General features: G+C 38.4%; 1 protein-coding gene and 1 non-coding gene across 9 annotated transcripts in view; both read right to left on the bottom strand.

Annotated features, from left to right (window-relative positions):
* Positions 1–23,146, bottom strand: part of GOLGB1 (golgin B1) — an 85,179-nt gene continuing 62,033 nt past the window's right edge. For 6 of the 8 annotated variants that reach the window (XM_063077327.1, XM_063077357.1, XM_063077379.1 and 3 more), the window contains 8 exons: positions 19,151–19,329; positions 10,177–10,342; positions 9,838–9,978; positions 4,858–5,001; positions 3,992–4,089; positions 3,405–3,539; positions 830–935; positions 1–511 (listed from right to left, as the gene is read on the bottom strand). In XM_063077327.1, the coding sequence (XP_062933397.1) occupies positions 377–511; positions 830–935; positions 3,405–3,539; positions 3,992–4,089; positions 4,858–5,001; positions 9,838–9,978; positions 10,177–10,342; positions 19,151–19,329 (1,104 nt within the window). In that variant the 3' untranslated portion in view covers positions 1–376. The remainder of the gene's footprint in view (positions 512–829; positions 936–3,404; positions 3,540–3,991; positions 4,090–4,857; positions 5,002–9,837; positions 9,979–10,176; positions 10,343–19,150; positions 19,330–23,146) is intronic. The other 2 variants (XM_063077349.1, XM_063077372.1) reach the window with 1 other exon arrangement.
* LOC134365973 (small nucleolar RNA U13) lies at positions 6,347–6,451 on the bottom strand. Its single transcript, XR_010022220.1, has one exon. It is a non-coding gene; the product is annotated as a small nucleolar RNA U13 (small nucleolar RNA).

The raw sequence follows: 23,146 nt of genomic DNA, 5'->3' as shown, positions 1-23,146 counted from the left end.
GATTTCAGATTCTTAGGTTTATTGGAACCATCCTCTTGGCTTGGGTGAAAGACTTCTTCGGTATCTTTTACAGGACCATAAAAGATCAAGGCCCTGCAAAATCTGAACTAATTTTGGGCTCAGCAAATCAACTGTGGGGCTTCTCCAATTAAGCAGAAGTGTTCATGTGCTGGGCTGTAGAAGAAAGCAAACTTGTTGTCCCTTCAGCTCCAACCTGTGCTAATATCAACCTCTGTTTTTGCAGGCACTTTCCGTGGAGAGTTGGAGAGATGACCTGTAAATGGGAAGACTGTTCCATTGGAATTGATAGTTCTAACATTAGAAGCGAGGGAATTCCAAGTTCTGAGGAGAGTGGTCCAAAAAGTGAAAACTAAGTTTATAGATGGCCTGTAAAACACAGAATGAGTAGGACATGAACCATCAGAAAGTAGATGGCTGCTAGAAGTGGCACTCGGGTCCGGGAATGACAGAGCGAACGCAGGACCCGCTTCCATCCAGCACCACTCCGGGTCTGAAAGAAAAATATGAAAGTCAGAGAGCTTCACTCTGTAGGGATATGTCCCTTTCCCTTCCCACTAATCTTGCATGGAAGCAAAGCTGATGCAACCACTGCAGAAAAGAATTATCCTGGGAGAAAGTCCCTCAGGATCAACAACTTAGCACATTCCACTGGGTTCCTTCAATCTTCCACACTCTTCTAGTCTTAAACCCATCAGTTGCTCAGTGGCCGGACTTCTACATTCCCTCTCCTTGACCCCTTGCCCTCAATACAGCCAGCCCTGTCTGATAATACAGTGTAGTCTTCTCTTTATCCTTCTTCCCTTCTTACCCTTCGACAACTGCTGCTTGTAAGATCTATTAACAGTGCCTGCTCCTGAGTGCCACAGGAGCCAATGATAGGAGTCCGGGCAGAGTCCCACTCACTGTGCTCCAACCTGTGTTGAGAAAAAAAAAGAGGCATGGCCTTGGTTCACAGCATGAGAGGCCAATCAAATGAAGTCTTCCCAGTCACCCTGCCATGTGATGCAGCATAGGGGACTTGCAGTAAAGGTGGCTATTATGGCCCCTGCCCCCATGCAAGGAGTGTACAGACAGACAGGTTTCTTTCAGCAGCATTAAAAGTGGTAACGACTACTAGGAACTGAATGCCTACTATGTATGAGATGTTGGACTGGGTGCTTTACATACATTCAGTCCTCAGGTTTTGAGGTTAGTGTTATTATCTTCAAGTAAGGCTTAAAGCGGTCAAATCACTTGCCCATGGTGGCGCAGCCAGTAAGTGGTAGAGCCAAAATTCAACACCCAGGTTTGTCTTTAAACCTCATACTCTTTTTTTCCACTACACCGCACTGACTCAGAAAAACTCATTAAAGTTTTTTTTTTTTTCTTTTCATTTATTAAAGGCTAATAGGCAAAAGCATCCAAGGAAGATTTTTATGGGGTTCTTAGAATTAAACTGAACTGGGAGCCTTTACTGCTTTCTGCTTCATTTTTTGCCAATTTGTTTATTTATTTAATACTGGAAATCATCCATTTAATGAAGAAGTTGATGTTACTCATCAGTGGTTTCTGACAAAACAAGCACTGTAACAAAGGAGCTGCAGGTAATAGAGTACATGTGATCAAGCATTTGCCTGTAGAAATGCACTTCTTAAGTGGGGTGGGGAGGATGGAACTCTTTCCTTTACTTCTCATGCTTCTTCCTTATAAAGGAATATCCATTAGCCTAACACTCCTGGCCTCTCTTTGTAGGTCATACTCCTTTTCTCTAGGAGAGAAGGAATACCTTAATCTGATTTGTGAGTCTGGAAAGAGAAACTGAGCATGCACAGATTAGCTCCTTCCTGCTTGTTTTTCTCTTGAGAGCCAGGCTGATTGTAGAGTACACCTTCTGTGTCTGTTCCGTGTAATAAACTCCTCAGAGGCAGGCTTGACCTGGAAGAGCATGGTCTGTTACTATGGAGGTCAGCCTGTCAACTTCTGTAGGCTAAGCTGAGGAGGGATGAGATGTTTGTAGGTACTGGTGAGCCAAACAGTATACTGGCCACATTTAAACTATTGGGCCACTGAGTTTCACACGCACTACAGAGTATATGTGAGGTTATGTTAACTCAGCAGTTCTTGGCCTAGGTAGCTACCCCAAATTCCATTCTGCATCAGGGCCAAAGAGGGAAGTATGGAGGGGCTAAGCTTGGATTCATGAGGCCTGTCCACATACTCGAGATTCACCCCACACTATGCAGTCTCAAGTTGACTTGGGACAGATTAATTACACATGACAGAGATTAACCTCCCCATGGGCCGGGTTTCACAGGGCTAAACAATTCCATAACAAGTGGAAAAGAAACAGTCATGGGTGCACAGGCCTGAAAATGCTTGGCAGAGACAGCAAGACACAATACAAGGCTGTGCTGTGTTCCTACAGATCCTACCCTCAAAGCTGCATACCAAGGACCAAATGGGTGATGAAAATTAAAAAGTTGTGAATATGCTGGATGCGAAAGAAACGTATCTCAATGAAACCTGTTCACTGGGGCTGCCACCTCTGCCACCTAAACTTTTCAACAAGGCATTAATACCACAAATGCCATCCTATGAGGGAACAGACAATATATGTAGGTGGTTTTACTCCCAAAGTAAAATAAAAGAGGCTGCTTTTAATGCTTCTTTCCATGTAGAGGGACATCCAGTAGCCACCCTCTACTGTCTCATGCATGGTGATTCTCTTGACTGGTGAGTTGGGAATAAGGAACTGGGGATGTGGAGTTCTGCCCTTCCAACTCACACTTGGAGCAAACTGCCCACAAGAAAGCACAATTCACTGTTACTCCAAAGCTCTAGTTTGTCAAGAGCAGATTCTCTTGCGAGGAAAGCCTACCCTGGCCCAACACTGCCTGTGACTGGGAGGGGAAGTTCAGGGTTAGGAAGTGCATTTGCCACCAAATCAAAAGCTACATTCTTTTAATATCACTTTATAAAGTAGTGTTTTAATCTCTTAAATGTTTTAATCGTTAAAAAAAGATTTCAATTGCTTTGGATCTCAGATAGGAAATGGGGTTGCCATTTATTTGGCCCTTTAAAGAACCCAATGCCTACTTAATATAGCTATTGTTTAGATGAAATAAGATACCTTTCATATCATATCATATGAAATAAGCTGCCAATAAATGGTAGGTATCATTATTATTATTCTCTAAGAACAACTGCTTTGAAAAGTATGGTCCTCCTAGGCTCCAAAAGTACTGTGTTCTCTTGGGCTACCACAATGACCCTAAGCTCCTTCCAGCACTCATCTCAAGATGAGCATAAAATCTCAATTAATCCTGAGTCTGGGCACTGAAATGTAAACGAGTACAATGAGAAAGGATCAGAAGTGAGTAGAGACTATTTCCCTCAGCCTTTACCGTCTGATCTGCTCCTCAGCTACAGAGAGGGCATTCTCAGCAGCCACTCTTTGGTCTCGTTCTTCTTCCAGCAGCTTCTTTAATTCATTCATTTCCTGTTTAGTGTTGCATAGCTGCTGCTGGGCTTCAGAAAAGCTTCAGGATAGAAGGAAAACAAAGAGCATCACTAGATACAGAACAGAGTTGCTAATCCAAGGGATTCAAAGTCTTTATAAGGTTATAAAGCAGGAAAATTTATAAAACCTTGTCTGAACATAAAGAATGTTTTAAAAGCATGGGTGTAGAGAGATTAAATGAAGCTGCAGAAAACACCTTAAGAGAGTTTACAGACTGATTATGTTTTACTTTAATACCATAACATTTGTTAGTGGTGTGTGTGTGTTGGTGTTGCTGTTTTTGCATTTCATACTTTTCACACACAATTTGTTAGTTGTTATTGTTACTACTTAATCCTCACAGCACTTCTGTGAGGCCAATAAGATAGTAAGACATACTAAATCCATACAATGAACTCTAGTTCAAACTGGATTACTGTCCAATTTCTGTCCATGAAGTATATGCTCCCAAGTTGAGTCCTGCTCCCGTACCTTTGCTGTGGCTCCCTCAGTTCCTCAGGATCACTCTGTCTATGAACACCATTCTTTTCCTGGGGAGCTCCTGGAGCAACATCAATATTTAGTGGCACCTAGAATAACAAGTTTAGTAATTCAGTGATGAAAGCTCTTAAGAAAACGTACTTGGGCAAAATGAGAACTGGTTTAACATCAGAAACAATGAGAAATCTTGGACAGGGATATCTCCGCTTATAATTCAGACTTAGAAGTGAGAATCTTCTGCTCTAGATTAACTGTCTACATAAAACTCTTGCCTTGATTAGATTTTCTCCCAGATTCTCGTTCTTGAATTTCTCCTTTTAAAAGTTTAAAGGCTTATCATTCAAGTCTGCTTTTGTCTAGTGGAGGAAGCTCATGGATTTTCCAGATGCTACTCTGATCCTTCCCTAGCTCGTCAACCCCTCCCAAGTCCCTTCTCCATCACGTCCTATTTATCTCCATACTAATTCTCAGTCTCCTCCAAATTCAACACTGCAGTCCTCTCCACTGTCAACAGCTCTGCCTGTTTTATTTCTCAGTTCCAAATCTTCCTACTGTTTTCTTATTACTTATAGCAAAATCAACACTTTCTTAATTTCAGAGTTCCAAAAGCCTCAGTCTTCACAGTTTCTTATTCACTTTTGATTTTTCTCCCACCATCTCACTGATCTTTTTTATTCTAATCCCTTCACTCTGTAATTTTTCTCAGACCTTCTTCCCATCTTAATTACACATTCCTCTTCCCTCCCACTTTCTTCCCTCATACCTAATTACATGGGCTTCTTCAATGCTGCTCTCTATGCTTTACCACTTGCACTCATTTCATAACACTTCTCCCAGTCTCTTATCATCTTACTCACCGCCTGCAGCTCTTGAACCTGCTTCTCCAAGACTGCACAGTGATTAAAAAGGTTACTGTAGTGCTGCTGGTTCTCACGAAGACTCTGACTGGTATTGTGGAGCTGAATAGAAAGGGTATTTTTCTCTTCGAGAAGCTGAGAAAACTGAAACACAGGAGAGGATAAGCACCATGCTACAGAACTATTTCACTATAAGCAGTGCTTGGGCTGACTGTCTTGAGCTTTAAGGATCTAATATTTTATGCAAGTCCTCTATTTCAACAACAGCAACAACGTTACATTCCTTCAAAGTGAAAGAATGCATAATTTTTTTGACCAAGAAAGAAAAACAATTCTGGAGGAGTAGTAGGGAACTTTTTAAAAAACTTTTTAAAAAACATGGTGTCTAGTATATTAAATGAAAAACCATGAAGCAGAAATTCATAAGCAAGCTAATCAGATAGGCAATCCCAGGCATGTAAGAGGCAGAAGGCAGTAGCTTGGGTCCAAGTTTAAGTTACTAACAAATGACTATAATTCCTAGAGCTCAATATGGCTGGAGAGAGAAATCTTTCCTAAAAATTTGCACAATAATATTATGGGCAGATTCCTCAAAGTCATAAAGAATTATGTTACCAAGAGAGTAGAATAAGAAATGACAATATGTAACAAGAGGAAGAAACAGAATAAATTTTAACATGTACAAGTAAGAGACTCTTTTGGGAGCAAAGACTCTCATGTGGAAACATTTCAGTCACTCAAACCAAGATTATCCTCTATTGCATGAATAACAGGTGGCCATTCAGTCCTTCCTTGAAAATGTTTAGTGTCAGGATGCTCACTACCTGACAAAGCAAACCAAGCCATTTTTTACCATGTAAAAAACACAAAATTCTTTTTTATATGAATTAAAAATTTACTTATTATAGTTTCAACCCACTAATTTGAATTTGATCCTTTGGAACTGAAATTCTAATTCCTCACTTGCAGACCATCAAGTTTTCAGTTACGTTTAACATACAGATACATTAATAACCACAGAGATGTCGCTCCAGAGTACCTATTGTAGGGCTATGTACATTGTATGACAGGAAACTGGTGTAACTTGGATACATGCCCAGTCTTTTCTTGGGGATTCTTTTTTGTGAGTATTTGTGGAAATAGTAGAATCGAACAATGTTTTAGAGAAGATAAACAGTTTTCGAGAGACACTCTGGGGAAGGACATTTGACGCACACAGAAAATCAGAACAAGAAATCCACACATACTTGTGAAAGTGCTTTGTAAGCTAAAAATTGTTTTTCCATTGTGAGGTTATTTTTTGTGTTTGTCATTCTGTAGAGGAATTTTTAGCGTACACTTTCACAATTATGACCTTGCTGAGAGAAGTAAAGATTTCTGTCCCTGTTTACAAATGACAAAAAGAAGTGAGTAGTGACTTGTCCAAGGTCATCTGGCCAGTAGATGTCAGACCAGGACTCAAGTGTGTTTTTCTTTTTTTTTTTTTTCACATCAGACAGGTAATATGCCGACATTGTAACAAGGTTTAAAGGGAGGCGCATGTCATACAATAGAGTGAAAACCTAACCATCATGTTTATGAACCAAAAACGGATCTAAAGTGTGGTTCTTGATTCTAGATTCCAACTGTAGAGCTCTATCTACTATCTGGTGGTGTTCCTTCTGAGAGTCCAGCAAAAGAAGTCAAGAAAGTCACAGGTATTTTGGGAGGTAGGGTAGGGGGTAGTTAGTAAAGGAGAGGATGTAAAGGGCTGGCCAGTTAGCTCAGTTGGTTAGAACACCAAGGTCATGGGTTCGGATCCTCTTACTGGTCAGTTGCCAAAAAAAAAAAAAAGAAGTGGATATAAATGTTTGAAAAGCAATACTAATCTGAAGACAGAAGTAACTAGGTACAATGACAACTACTGGGTTCTGAGACAGGGAATAACATGATACTCTCCTAACAAGGGAGGAAGTTAATTTTCCTGGCTACAATGAACAGTTCAAAACATACCAAAACCAAAACAAAATATCCCTCAGTGTTGAAATAATCCTAATACTTTTTCCTAGCAGACCTAGAGGAGAAAGAACAGACCTGTAAAACTCACTGGAAGCAAAAACTCTTTTAACTGAAGAAGTCTAATGGCTTATAACAAGCCATCCTCACATAAACCACCCTTTATGTCTACATTATTCTGTCTAGGGTAATCATAGGCACCTCTAGTTTAGGGGCTGGCAAACCATGATCTAGGGTTTGCCACACTTTTATTGTAAATAAGGTTTTATTGAAAATCAGCCACCCAACACAACAAGGACAGTATGGTCTACAAACCTGAAATATTTACTGTCTGCACCTTTAAGGAAAAGTTTGCTGACCACTGCTCTAGCTCATGAGCTACCATATTCCATTGTATCTACACTTATAAAAACAAATTAGGAGGGAATAAAATCTAGATTATACCACTGCCTTGGATTAAGTGTCCCCCCAAAACCTGACCCCCCTGTGGCATTGTAAAAAAAGTGGGAAATCCTATTATGGTAATTGAAAGGCGGGGCCTTGGAGAGGTGATTAGATTATAGGACCATACTGCAGTGAGTGGATTAAAAATGGTGGTCACAAGCATGGTCTGAGGGCTTTAAAAAGGAGAGTGCGTGAGGAACTCTCTCTCTCTGCTCCACCATTTTCTGCAATGTGAGACCCCTGGGTTACTGTCCACCACTAAGGCCTTCACCAGCTGTGTTCCCTGGACTTTGGACTTCCCAGCCTCAAAAACTGTAAGCAATAAATTTCATTTTCTTTATAAATTATCTAGTGCCACGTATTTTGTTGTAAGCAACAGAAATGGACTAATACAACCACTAATTATCCCCCTCATATTTTTAAGTTTCTAGTACATTCTTACATTACATACAAACATCCAAGCATGTTGGCACAAATATATATAAAGTCTGAGCATCCAAGGAAAGAATAAGGACAGTGGCTTAGAGAGGTACCATCCTATGCTGACAGCCCATCTACTACGATCCTATTCTACAGCCCAAGAAGCAATTCTCCTAGTTAGCTAGGACCCATTTAGAGTGAGACTAAGCTCACAAAAGTGTAAGCTTCATGAGGGACCATGTGTATCTAGCATATGGCCAAGCTCACAGAAGGCAAGTAATAGTTATTTGTTTAATGAATGAATGAGGCTAGGGATAGAAGTGACTTTCTTAGAAATGAGTTCTAAAGAAAGGACGGTTCCTCACTCAGGATGACAATGACTTAAAACAGTGCTTCTCACTCTTTAAGTGGGATTATATCTCAATAAAGCTTTTAAAAAAATACAAATTTGATTAGGACCGAGAAACCAATACATAAATATATATAATTGAAACTAAAGTTTGTCAAAATGAGACATACTGTTTATTGTATATCGCATTCATATATATATATTTAATCTCTTTTCTTTTGTTTTGTAAAAAAGGCACTGGTTATACTATTTGTAATAGTCCCAAACTGGAAAAACCCAAATGTTCTTCAATAGTAGAATAAAGAAATTACGGTAAATGCCTACAATGTAATGCTATACAGCATGAGAATGGAAAAAATCACACTATATGTAACAACATGGATGGATCTCGTAAAATAAAGCAACACATGAGAAGATATGACTTCATTTATATGTAGTTCCAAGGGAGTGGTAGTAAACAGCAGAGAGACAAGGGACTTCTGGGGTTCTGCTGTGTTCTAATTCTTGATCTGGGTGGTCACACGTGTGTCTTCACTTTGTGAAAATCTATCATGAGTTACTTATGATATGTGTACTTTTCTGTGTTTTACTTCAATAGACCATTAAATTAATTTTTTAGTTGCTACCCACCAAAATGATCTCATCATCTATTAATAGTCCTGAATTTTAGTTTAAAACACAGTTGTAGAAAGACAAATGCCCAGAGTGATTCATAGTTTAACGTTTGGAGAGCAAATGTAACAGGTCTGAGATGGGAACTAGTTTATGGACAGAAGAGGTGAGTTATAGAACCATGTAGGGTGAAGCTTCTTGAAATAGCTGACTAGGGGAAAGAGGAACTAGGTGGGAGCTGCTCTAGAGTCCCTCTGATAACTCCCAGACAAATCCCCCAATAAAAGGTTTGCCATTTTACCAATTCATTTGGATCTGCAAACTTTAAAAATTGCAAATTTCTCTGCCAAAGTTAATAGTGTCAGTGTCTGACACTTCGATGACAATTAGTTGAATCTAACAACATTTAATAAGTACCTCCTAAATATGGCAGGCACTGTGCTTTTCCACATACATTTATCTCAGGCTGATCTCATAACACCTTAGGTGAGTTACGTAATACCTCTGGGCCTTTTACCTCATCTGTGAAAATATTCTACTGATCTTTACAATTTTTGGATCATAGATCCCTTGGTGAACTGATAAGTTCTTGTGATGAGAAATTTACACACACACATGCACACACCATTGTGATTACAACTTTTGGACATTCACAGCTCTCCTCAAAGCTAATCTCTGGACTCCAGAGTATGACTGATCTCTTGAATATCTTCTAGTTCTAACATAGACTACCTAGTTGAGTTCCTATGAAGAAGGCAGAACTAGGGGAGGTGCCACTGGAGAATACTTTAAATAGAGAGCAACAGGAGGATAATAACTCATAAGAGGTTGAGGTAGGGAGTTACCCCAATATTACTAGCAAGTTGATACAGATGGGGAGATGATGTTCAGGAGGAAATCTTCTTAAAGGAGTTGGGTTCTTTATTCTTACTGTACGAATTTCCCCAAATCATTCCCAAGGACTCTCCAAGGTCAAGGAAAAGGAAATGGCCCTGTACCCACTGCTTTAGGATAAGCAACCCGTATTCTGAGATAGATAAAACTTCTGCACCCTAAAATATGCTACAGCTAGGAGATTATGCTGAATCAGCTTCTACTTACCTTCTTGCTTCAGTCATGGAAAAAAGAAACTGAATTCCAGTCTAGCAGGAAACACTTACCTTGCTGTTCAGCTGCTGAATTCTTAATTCCTTTTGGTGAATTTCCTTTAAGCTGTCAGTGAGCTGGGTCCGGAGAAGTTCTGTCTCACGAACTAGGTTTTGTGAGCCATCTGGAGAAGTTGATGTCTCTAGGGATGCCTGCTAAGATATAAACACTGATGAAATTCTCTCCTAAGATTGCTTATGCTTAATTCCATCCCTCTAGAAACACTGTCCAACCCCTCGTAAGTCATAAGATGGCTTGCCTTATGGTGGTAGATGGGCACATAACTTGCAGGGAGCTGATGCCTTCTGGGCAGTGGTTACCTCTGAGTAGTAATCAGTGTTGCAATTACTTACCTGTCTTTGGTACTGAACTTTGAGGGTGTGAGTCTGGGAGGAAGAAGAACTCAATTCCCTCAGAAGGTTCTGCAGATGACTGAGCTGCTGATCTTTATCTGAGATAGCCATAAAGTACTGTTCCTTCATTCTCCTTTCATGTATTTCCCAAGAACTCTTCTCTATCCTAGAAAAAAACATGAAATAATCACAGGCAAAAATATACTTGTGATATAAAGGTGAATAGTTCTATATTCAAAACAGTATTATGAGCTGTTAGAGATATAGTAAAGAAAATACATAATCAGAATGAAATTCATTTTAAAAACAGAACTGTACAGCAAGATGATGAAGTGGAACCAAAAACAAGATTTTTAATTAGCAGGACTGGAAAGATTTCACAGAAAACCTGGCATTTGGTCTGAAACCTGAGCAATGAATCAGGTTTCCATAAAGGGAATAGCATTCTAGGTTCAAGGAGAAAACTGAGCAAAAGGCACAAGTATGAGTGGATATAGTGAATGAATTTTAGAATCACTGTATCAGACAGCATGTAGAGTGCATGTGGTAAGAAATAGGATGGAAACAAATGAGATTAGATCATGTAGGTCATGGGAAACCACTCTAATTTTTCAGAAGGGCAGTGCAATGATGCAGTATAACATTACGATTATGAGAATGCAGCTATAGAGTCTGAAGAACCTGGGCTCAAATGCTGGCTCTATCATACAGTAGATGTGAGGCCCCGAGTAAAAATTACTTAATCTCTCTGGATCTCATCAATAAAATAGGAATAAATTATGTACATTTTAGTATTATTGTGAGAATTAAATGAGATACTACAAAGGTACTTCAAAAGTTCATGGAAAGACTATTATATTTTAAATCTATTATTCCATGAACTTCAGGATCTGTTCACTTTCAGTAGTACCAAATATCTCTATCTTCCCCAAAATACAAAGCTTTGTTTGAATTACCTCTAGCTTTTTTGTCTTTCTCTTTAGAAATCAGGTAAAATTGTCCCTTCTTTGCTAATTGATACATACCTGTTATGAAATAGCAGTGGCTTGGATTACAGTCAATTTTTTTCAAAAAGACAGAACCAAAACTTAGAAACTAAAATAAAAATAAATGGGATTATATCAAACTAAAAAGCTCTGCACAACAAAGGAAACAACTAACAGAATGAAAAGACAGACAGGAAGAAAATATTTGCAAACTATGCATCCGACAAGGGAATAACATCCAGAATATATGAGAAACTCGGCAACTTAACAATAAAAATACAAGTAATCCTATTTAAAAATGGGCAAAGGAACTAAAGAGGCATTTCTCAAAGAAAGACATACAAATGGCCAACAGACACTTGAAAAAATGTTCAGCATCACTAAGCATCAGGGAAATGCAAATCAAAATCACAATGACATATCTCATGCCAGTTAGACTGGTCATTATCAAAAATAAAGAGAATTACAAACGTTTGCAAGGCTGCATAGAAAGAGGAATGCTCCTACAGTGCTGGTGGGACTATAAATTAGTGCATTATGGAAAACAGTATGAAGGCTCCTCAAACTACACATAGAACTGCCACAAGATCCAGCAATCCCACAGCTGGCTGTACACCCAAAGGAAAGGAAATCATCATGTTGAAGGGATACCTGCACTCCTGTGTTTATCACAGTACAATTTACAATAGCCAAGAGTTGGAAACAACCTAAATGTACATCAGCAGAAAACTGGATAAGGAAAATGTGGTAAAAATACACAATGGAATACTACTCAGTCATAAAAAAGAATGAAATCCTGCCATTTACTGCAACATGGATGAACTTAGGGGAAATTGTGTTAAGTGAAAGCCAGGCACAGAAAGAGAAATACCACATGTACTCATTCATAAGTGGGAGCTAAAAAATATAAACAAATACATAAAAAAAGAAAGAAAAAATACAAAAATCACAATAATTCATGAACTTTCAAAAAAAGAGAATGGAACTGAGGCCACCAGAGGTGGGAAAGGGGTACAGGGAGAGTGGGTTAGCAAGAACTGGTAAAGGGCCACAAAATATGATTACATTGTGTAATGTTGAATACACTAATTATCCTGATTTGAGCATCATATGTTGCACACAGGTATTAATATTCATTGCTGTATCCCACAGATATGTACAATCAATTATGTTTCAATAAAAAAAATTAAAAGTAAATTTTTATTACAAGGTCACAATATGCAAAAGACATAGGAGTATTTCTAGAAACTTTCTTTTAAATATTTGTCTGTGAAGAAAGAAACAAGAAGGCATGTAAGAGTGAGAGGACATGAGAAAGATCATAATCTTCCATGAAGTTTCAAACTGCCATTTTTTTTTTTTTTTTGGAAGGATGAACAAGTGGTTATGGAGTGGAAGGAGACCCTCAATGGTGGCCAAAAGACAAATAAGACGACCTAATGGAAATCAGCCATAGAGAAAGAGGACTATACCTCACTTACCTCTTTAAGTATGAGTGTACAGGAACCAGAGCAGAATAAGCAAACTAGTAGCCATAGTGGAAGAGAAAGATTATGTTGTAAATGCAGGCTCTACTGATAAGCCAGCCCCTCAAAGCCAATAGAATTTTTTTTGCTGGCCTGGCCTGTACAGGGATCTGAACTCTTGACGTTGGTGTTACAATACCACACTCTAACCAACTGAGCTAACTGGGCAGCCCTCCAACAGAATCTTGAATGATGTTCTGACTTCTTCACATTTGAAAAGTTCATTTCTCCCAAGTATTTCAAGAGCAAAACACGGGGAGTCTTCAAACTATTCAGCTAGAAAAGCTGATCCTAAAGTCAGTGAATCAAATCTGTGTCCTCAGTTTTTTCTTCCTTCTAAAAATAAAATAAAATGCCCTCCTTTCCTTCTCCTAATTTACTCACATCCATTTGATATATAATTTTTCTTATCTTCAAAGTTGCTCAAATCTGAAGGTAAAGGGGGAAGGTTAAGAAAAAGGCAGAAAAGGAGAAAATGAAGGAGAAAAAATTAAAAAGCTGGAAATAATTATTCTGTCTCTTTTCCTCTTCCCTAACAGTCAATTTTATAAGGAAAAGTGTCCTTTTAGATTGTCCTTAGAGGAAATTTAAAGAAGAAAGGCTGCAGGAAATAAGGCTTTAGAGTTTCGTAGCTCTTCTTTGATTTACACTAGTAGCTGGACACAAAGATTTTTGTAGTGCCAGGTGACATGGAGGTAATATGAGAGACATCAAAGTAATACTTTGACCTGGTCCCAATCACCTTTGGAGGGCCTTAAATTCAATCATCAGCATTAAAGTACATCTGAAGGATGACACACTGAGTACCTGGTCTTTTGATGATGAATTGAGATTCTAACAGAATAAAGCTAGGGCAGCAGCTATTCCCTGGGGGGAAAAAAGATGACATTGAAATGGGGCAATTTATCTTTTCTCTTGAGGTTCAATTCCAAAAAGAAACTGAAGAAAATTTTATTACCAGAGAGCAAAACCCAGTTTTTTGTTTTGTTTGTTTACCTTTTCTGCAAACATCATGATTTGGTCAAAAAAATATTCTTGTATTATCCGGGTAAGTTGCCAACTCCATGCTATGAGCTTGATTTTACTTATAAGCAAGTCCATAAAGATGTTAAATATGAAAATCTTTGGATGTTATTTTACTGTATAAAATATAAATCATTAAATTCTAAAAAGCATTTTGCTGTACAAACTAAGTTTATTCTGAAATATCATGTTAGTAAGGTGCAAATCTGTGTCTGCACATTAAGAGTTCTCTTAGGGATGTTATGATATTTATTTTACTATATTGATAGTTGGTATCCTGGTAGCCCCTTTTAAACTTGCTAGGAATTGAGACTCTAACTCATATTCTCTGTATTCATTTGCCTCTCATCCTCTAGCATTTGGTGAGACAAAGCAGGTGATGATTGATAGCAGCACTTTTTTTTAAAAAAAATTTTATTTTATCAGTATACAATGTAGTTGATTTTTGTGGCCCATTACTGAATCCTCCCTGCCCCCTCCCTCTCCCCACTCCCTCCCAACAACTTTATATCTGCTTGTTTGTCTTAACAACTTCAAGGAATTGTGATTGTTGTGTCTTCTTCCCCTCGTCCCAGTTTATTTGTGTATTTATTTATTTATTTTTAGTGCCCACAAATAAGTGAGAACATGGTATTTCTCTTTCTGTGCCTGACTTCACTTTATATAATTTTCTCTAAGTCCATCCATGTTGTTGCAAATGGCAGTATTTCGTTCTTTTTTATAGCAGAGAAGCATTCCATTGTGTAGATATACCACATTTTCCATATCCACTCATCTGATGATGGACATTTGGGCTGGTTCCAACTCTTGGCCATTGAAAATAGTGCTGCAATGAACACCGGAGTACAGATATACTTTTGAGTTGATGATTTCCATTCTTCTGAGTATATTCCCAGCAGTGGGATGGCTGGGTCATATGGTATATCTATCTCCAATTGTTTGAGGAACCTCTATACCATTTTCCATAGAGGTTGCAAAAAAATAAAGCTGGAGGCATAACACTACCTGACTTTAAACTATACTGCAAAGCTATAATAACCAAAACAGCATGGTACTGGCATAAAAACAGACACACAGATCAATGGAATAGAATAGAGAATCCAGAAATCAACCCACACACCTACAGCCATCTGATCTTTGACAAAGGCACCAAGTCCATACACTGGAGAAGAAACTGCCTCTTCAGCAAATGGTGCTGGGATAACTGGATATCCATGTGCAGGAGAATGAAACTAGACCCATACCCCTCACCATATACTAAAATCAACTCAAAATGGATTAAAGAATTAAATATACACCCTGAAACAATAAAACTTCTTAAAGAAAACATAAGGGAAACACTTCAGGAAGTGGGACTGGGCACAGACTTCATGAATATGACCCCAAAAGCACGGGCAGTCAAAGGAAATATAAACAAATGAGATTATATCAAACAAAAAAGCTTCTGCACAGCAAAAGAAACAATTAACAGAGTTAAAAGACAACTGACAGAGTGGGAGAAAATATTTGCAGAATACACATCTGACAAAGGATTAATATCCAGAATATACAAGGAACTGAAACAACAAAAAAACAAGTAACCCAATTAAAAAATGGGCAAAGGAGCTAAACAGACATTTCTCAAAGGAAAATATACTAATGGCCAACAGACACATGAAAAAATGCTCAGCATCACCTAGCATTCAGGAAATGCAAATCGAAACCACACTGAGATACCATCTCACTCCAATTAGGATGGCTAATATCCAAGAGACTATGAATGATAAATGCTGGTGAGGTTGCAGAGAAAAAGTAACTCTCACACACTGTTGGTGGGACTGCAAAATAACGGCAGCACTTTCTAACACGGAGATTCTCCTTTCAGTACCAAATCTTGAAAGCTTCCAGTTTGATTTTGTTAAGGTGGCATGCACCATCTTCAGTAAACAGAAATAAAATCCCAACAATGAGGTAGCAACAACTAGACCTGATGTTATATACTCTTGTGTTTATTCAATACCTTTATTCTTTGGATTAAATTTGTTAAAAGAACTGAATAAAAATACAATCAGAATTACAGTTAGTATCTTAAGTTTTTTCTGCCACGACAGCATTGTTATTGTTTTGTTTCTTAAAAAGAAAAGGGATAGGATTTCTTTTTTTTTCGGCACCTGACCAGTATGGAGATCTGACTGAACCCTTGACCTTGGTGTTACAACAGCACTCTCTAAACAACTAAGCTGATTGGCCAGCCCAGGATTTTTGATTCCAGACAAGACTGGAGTATTATTCCTTATTCCTCTAACTCCTCAGCATTATAAATAAAAACAAACATAAGAAGACATAGAAAGATGGAGAGAAGGCAGGGACCAGCTAGGGACCCCAGGACTCGAGGAATGACATGGCAGTGAGTTCCTTGGTATTTATCTTTGTATCCTTGATATCCCAAATTGGGAGCTAGAGAATCCCACAACTCAGAAACATCAACAACTGCCAAGAAAAGTTTATTCTGCCTTGCCAAAGGACCAGGAAGGGGAGGTCTAGCTAGACAGAAACATTAATGACAATAATCATCCTACTCCAGGCAAACACCATGGAAAAGCCAAGGTATCACTAACTTATATTCTTTCTTGGTGGTAACAAGGTGCATCTTACCCTCCCTGTTGGAGTGGTGTCAAAGGAGGCCAAGTGTGGAACCTGGACTGCCACCACTACCCAGTGGTAAGGAGATGTCTCTCTCTGACTACCCCATCCCCACCATGGTGTAGTGGAGGTAACATGTGGGGCCTGGACATCTACTTCCACTTATAACAAGGTTAACAACGTGCCCCTCCCTGTGCTTGTAGAGGTGGTATCAGAAGAGACCAGGTAGGAAGCTTGGACTTTAGGCACTACTCAGCAGTAACAAGATGCCCCTCCTCAATCACCCCCCTTCAGAGTCAGTGGAGGCTGAGTGGACAGCCTGGACTTTCACCACCACTCAGCAATGATGAGGTGTCCCATTCCATATCCTCCAGCAGTACCAGTGGAGGCCATCTGCAGAGACTAGACTTCCACTTCTCCCTGGCAATATCAGATCACCCCTTCCCTCAAGGGGTACCAACAGAGGCTAAGTGGGATGCCCAGACTTCCCCCTCCATCTGGTGGTAAAGTGGCAATGTTTCCCTTCCCCTGCTGATGTGGTAGGGTATTGGTGGAAGCCTGCTAAAGCAGATCTCAATAAGATTGAGAGCTGAATAATCTCCAAAATGTCCAGCACACAACTGGAAATCACTCATCGTACCAAGAACCAGGAAAACCACAACTTGACTAAGAAAAGGAAATTGAAAGATTACAACACTGAGGTGACACAGATGTTGGAATTATATGACAAGGATTCCACAGCAGCCATCATAGAAATACTTCAATAAGTAATTACTAATGCACTGGAAAAAATATAGAAAGCCTCAGCAAAGAAACAGAAGATATAAAGAAGAACCAAATGAAAACTTAAGAAATGAAAAATACAATAAATATCCAAAATAAAAAGCTAACTCAGTGCACTCAACAGCAGAATGTAGGTGATGGAGGAAAGAATCATAGAACTTGAAGACAGGACAATAGAAAATACTGAATCTGAACAATAAAGAGAAAATAATCAATAAATTGGATTTCATTAAAATTAAAATGATTCTGTTGAGGATGAAAAGATAAGCAGCACACTGGCAGAAAATATTTGCAAACCACATATCTGACAAAGAACTCATATCTAGAATATATGAAGAACCCTCAAAACTCAAAAGTAAAAAATTAACAACCCAATTAGAAAATGAACAAAACACAGAGACACTTCATCATACAGGACACAGAGACGTCGAATAAGTACTTAAAAAGATGTTCAACATCATTAGCCATTATGCAAATTAAAATCACAATGGGATACCATTACGCAACTGTTAAAAACAACTAAAATAAAAAATAGTTACAATTCCAAGTGCTGGGAAGGATGCATAAAAATGGATCACTAATATATTGCTTGTGGGAATATAAAAATAGTACAGCCATTCTGGAAAATAGTTTTGATGTTTCTTAACACACACTTACTGTACGACCTAGAATTTGCTCTCCTGGACAATTATCCCAGTGAGATAAAAACTTATATCCACATAAAAACCTATATACAAATGTTCACAGCAGCTTTACTTATAACAGCTACAAATTAGAAACCACATTCACGTCCTTCACTGGGTGAATGGTTAAATTGGTACATTCATACTATGGAATAGTATGCATTAATAAAAAGAACGAACTACTGATGCACACAACAATGTTGATGATCTCAAGGGCATTATGATGCGTGAGAAAAGCCAATTTCAAAAAGTTACATACTGCATGATTCTACTTATTTTTTATTTGTTTGTTTTTTGTTTTTTTGGTTTTTTTTTAATTGAGTCATAATTGATCATACATATTTTTGGGATTCAATGTTGACATGTGGATCAATCAATATTATTAGTATGCATATTGTTACAAGTCATATTTATTCATTATGCCCCTTGTCCAATCTCTCCCCTTCCCCCTCTAATTGCTCTAGATTTCTTCTCTCCCTCTGAAAGAGTAATGGTTACTCTGTTGATCTATTGCCTAGATGATCTGTCCAATGCTGAAAGGTGTGTTCGGGTCCCCCAATATAATCATAGAGCAGATGCTCTTCTGTCACTCTGCAATGGGCTTTGCGGAGAGAGACATCCTATTCTTTTCTTTGGTTTCTACTGGTGACTCTCCTTGTCTCACTGCACTCCAGTGGCTGGCGGACCATCTGTGTGGTGGTTGTGATGTCTAGCCACTTTTGAGGCAGCCGTGGCTACTGCGGTGGCTGTGGTGGGCCACCCACATGGAGATGATCTTTTTGGCATGCTCCTTGGCACTGGCGGTATACCTAGTTGTGGTGGGGGGTCCAGTCCCTGGCTCCAAGACCCGGGCCCCTGGGTGGGTCCCTGAGGTGCTGGTGGTATGTCTGAGTTCCACTTATAAAACATTCTCAAAATGACAAAATTAAAGGGATGGAGAACAGATGAGTGGTTGCCAGAGGTTAGGAAATGTAAGAGAGGGAAGGGAGGGAGGAATGTGACTAAACTAGTAGCGCAAGGGATGTATTTGTCGTGATGGAACAGTTATGTATCTTTGTTGTGGTGATGCTTACATGAATCTAGAATACAACAAAATTTCATAGAAACACACATACTCAAATGAGTAAAATTAGTAAAATCTAAATAAAGTCTGTGAATGGTACCAATATCAATTTTCTGATTTTGATATCATACAACAGTTATGTAAGATGTTACCACTGGAGGAAACTGGAGGGCTCTATGTACCCTTCACCCAGTTTCCTCCAATGGTAGCATTCTAAAAATCTACGATTATTTCAAAATAAAAAGTTAAGAGAAAATGAAAAGGGTAAAAAAACAGTGATTATCATACCTGAGCTGATGCAGCTCATGCTGCCAGGAGAGGTTTTCCTGCCTGAGCTCTTCTTGCATAATCTGAAATGTTTTTGTCTTATCTTGATACTCCTGAAGTTGAGCTTTCAGTGGACGTAACTCAGTGATCTCTTGATCAATCTGTAAGTATTGCTGCTGCAGATTCTTCAATTCCTTCAGCTTTAACCAAAGGAAAAGTAAAAGGGTGATTCATCACATCTCATTCACCCAGTGCTAAGTCATCAGCAGCTCTTCTACTAAGTCAGACAGACACCATAACAGACAACCAACACCTAACAGTCCATTGATATATCAATGCAGCATGAATCTCTAAAATGTTAAAACACATGTAGCCAGGCTGGTGGAAATCACTCCACGGAGCTGCAGGGCCTGACCCTTCCTGCAGCTTCTACTCCTTCCCTCTGCCCCTGAAGTCCTAAATTGACTCAAGAGCTGCAACTCTAACATGGGACAGACTTAAGGGACCTACAGATTCATGGTGGGTGCTAACGCCCTAGAACAAAAAGTGTAAAGATGGACTGGCTTTCCATTTAGTCATGTGCCCTGGTTAGGCTTCTTAGCTTTTTTTATATGCATATCAATCTTAACTCTAGCTTAGCTGATGTTGATTATAAAGAAGGCAGTGCTGCCCAGTGGTCCAGAGCACTTAGGCTTATCTAATTATCTAATCCTACTCTGTTTTTGGATGTGTGATCCTATACATATTGCTCACACCCTATAATTTTCCTCATCTATTAAATGAAGATAATTACTGTAACTTTTTCACAAGAATATCAGAATTAAATGAGAAAATTAATGCTCGTCACACATAAAGTTAGTGGTGATGGTGATGGACTTGCCTTTAAGTAGCAAAACTGCCTATCTACATTCCAGGTGTATTTTCAAACTCTTTATCCCCAAAACTCAAAGAAATAATGTCAGTACATCTGGGTAAAGATGGGGGCCTTGAACATACACCTCTTTCACCTACTCAGAAATGTCACTAAAACTGCAACAAAGGCATTTTTTTTTAAAAAAGTATAAAACACAAGAACAAGAAGAACAGAGGAATCAGCAGCAACAAAATTAATTTTGAAGTTGAAAAGCTGATAAATAAATGGCAACTGACTTAGATCTGAGAAAGCTGAATCTTAAGCTGGCAGTAGGGAAAGCCAAGAATCAATAGAACTTACTCTGCAGAATCTTCAAAACGCTCTGGAAAAAATGATGATGGGGGTGGGAGACAAGTTGTAGCTAAGAAAAGGATTAGCTGCATAAAAAACGACTTCATCCCTAGATTCCCTCCTAAGCTTCACAGTATTTGTTACCCCAACAGACAACTAGAGTTTTATTTCCTGGAGAAGCTAAAGAAGTGTTTCTGGACTATTGAACACCAGGCACAGTTGCAAGTAAGGATACTGTTCCAAAACAAGGGCAATAAGTGAATGCATGTTTTCTGAATGCTTGAAGCCATTTCCCTACTCAGCCTGGTGAGTGCTGGTACAAGGCCTTTTACCTTCGACACAGAAAATGAGAAATCTTCTCTCAAAAATCTGACCATCCCAAGAAGAACTAAAGACACCAACATAGGGACTACCAAAAATAAGCTTACCAAGATCATACCGCAATGAAACTCAAGTTGGTAAACCCCACTCATAAGCTTTTTAGACTCTATCTTAAACATGAAGAATAAACCAAGGATTAACCTTCACCTGAAGAACAGCTAACATTAGGAAGGAATACAAACCAACTGGAAGAAGATAACTTGGAAGACATTAGTGGGGGAAAGGATGTAATGTACTAAAATATTTAAGATAGAATATTAGAAATCAAAAATATTATAACAGAAATATAAAACTATTTTTAAAAAACCTCATTACAAGAAAATTTCAAAAGACAAGATTATCACCACTATCCTTGGAGAGATAAGTTGAAAAAAATCTATTCATGGGACAAGAAAAAAATAAAATAAATAAAAGAATTCCCTAGAAATTAAGAAAATGATGGCAAAAATGAAAACCTCAGTTTTGGGGTCAACAGATGAAGGTGAGACAATTTTCTCAAAGTATAGCAAAAAATATAGTAAGGTAAGAAAACTAGAGAAAACTAGAGAACCAATCCAGAAGGTCCTACATCTAAATAATAGGATTTTCACAAAAAAAGACAGTAAAGAAAAAGGATGGGGGAAAATGGAAAAAATATCTCAAACGAATTTCAAGAAATTGATGAATATGATTTTTTAGATTCAAAGGACTAGTGTGATAAAGGAAAAAACACCCACACTGAATCACATTAACATAAAATTTTAGGGGGAAGGAGAGAGGGGGGGAGGAAGAAAAGCAGGGGAGGAAGGGGCAAAAGGAGGGAAATGTGTGAGGGAGAGGGAGAAACAGATCACATACAAAGGATAGGGAACCCAAATAGTTTTAGACTTGTGAACCACAATGCAGGCTAAAAGACCAATATCTTCACAATTTTTTTTTTTTTTAAAGATGACCGGTAAGGGGATCTTAACCCTTGACTTGGTGTTGTCAGCACCACGCCCTCCCAAGTGAGCAAGCTGGCCATCCCTATATAGGGATCCGAACCCGTGACCTTGGTGTTATCAGTACCACACTCTCCCAAGTGAGCCATGGGCCAGCCCTTATCTTCACAATTTCGAAGAGACATTATTTTCAGCCTAGTTACCCAGCCAAACTATCAATAAGGTATGAGCGATTAAAAGACTTTTTCTTTTAAATTCACCTCCCATGTATCTTTTCTTATGGAGCTACTGAATGACTTATTCTATCCAAATGATGGCATAAAACCAGGAAGAGGAAGACATGAAATACAATAAACAGGAGATATAACCCATGAGAGAGGTAAAGGGAAATATCCTACACTATGTTCTGGGTGTACAGGGCAACTGGCTCATATAGGAGCAAATCAGAGACTCCAGGAGAATTTTCATAAAAATGAAATGTATAGGAATAAACATCTTGAGAAAAGATGTGGACAAATGGTAGTAAATCTGGGGTTAAATTAAATTGATAAGTACAGTCATGTAGCTTGATGGGGATACATCTGAGAAAATGTATCTTTAGGCAGTTTTGTTGTTGTGTGGATATCACAGAGTGTACTCACGCAAACCTAGATGGTACAGCCTACTATATTCCTAGGCTATATGGTATAGCCTGTTGCTCCTAGCCAGCACCAGTCACCACAAACATGTGAGTAATGTATTGCCCTACAACATTAAGATGGCTATAATGTCACTGGGCAATAGGAATTTTTCAACTCCATTATAATTTCATGGGACCATCGTTGTATATATGGTCTGTCATTGATTAAAATGTCATTATGTGGTGCATGGCTATACATAGAAAATTAAGTTACAACAACAAAAATAGTTATTAAATCAAGGACAAACAGAAAGATGTTGAGGAAAATAAAAGTAACTGTCTTAGTTCTAATAGCATTTGTAGTCATAAAAGTGTGAACACTGAATTGACTTAATCAAAATTAAGATTAAATTATACCAGAAGAATGGGGAAGGGGTTGTGTGTTGAGAATGTACATACATATTGTGGAAGCAGAGAGGTAAAGAGAGCCGCACCCTGTTAGCATAAAGAATGTTCAATACTTAATGCAATGAATGAAAAGCCAAAATGCAATGTAAGCATGATATTAAAATATTGAGATACCAAAAAATAGCTAAAAGATTAAAAGCAAATTGCCTCAGGAGGAGAAGAAATGGGGTTGGGGATGCTACTCTTAGCTTTTTCCACCAAACATTGTAGAATTTAGTGACTAATTAAATATGTGCTGAATAGCATTCTTTTTAAACCAAAAACTAAAAACATATTTTTGTTTTGATTTAAAGCAAAAATGTATTTCTTATGCAATCCACTCACTCCTCTGGTCTAGATATTGTAAATGTTAGCCTTGTAAAAGACCAGACCATCAGAAAGCTGTGTGTCTGAGACTGCATTTTAGCCCCTTTTGAGGTATGTTT

Source organism: Cynocephalus volans, chromosome 1 (assembly GCF_027409185.1).
Source record: "Cynocephalus volans isolate mCynVol1 chromosome 1, mCynVol1.pri, whole genome shotgun sequence".
Taxonomy (NCBI): Eukaryota; Metazoa; Chordata; class Mammalia; order Dermoptera; family Cynocephalidae; genus Cynocephalus; species Cynocephalus volans.
The sequence above is the reverse complement of the archived record's forward strand: the minus strand, read 5'-3'. Positions and strand labels throughout refer to the sequence as shown.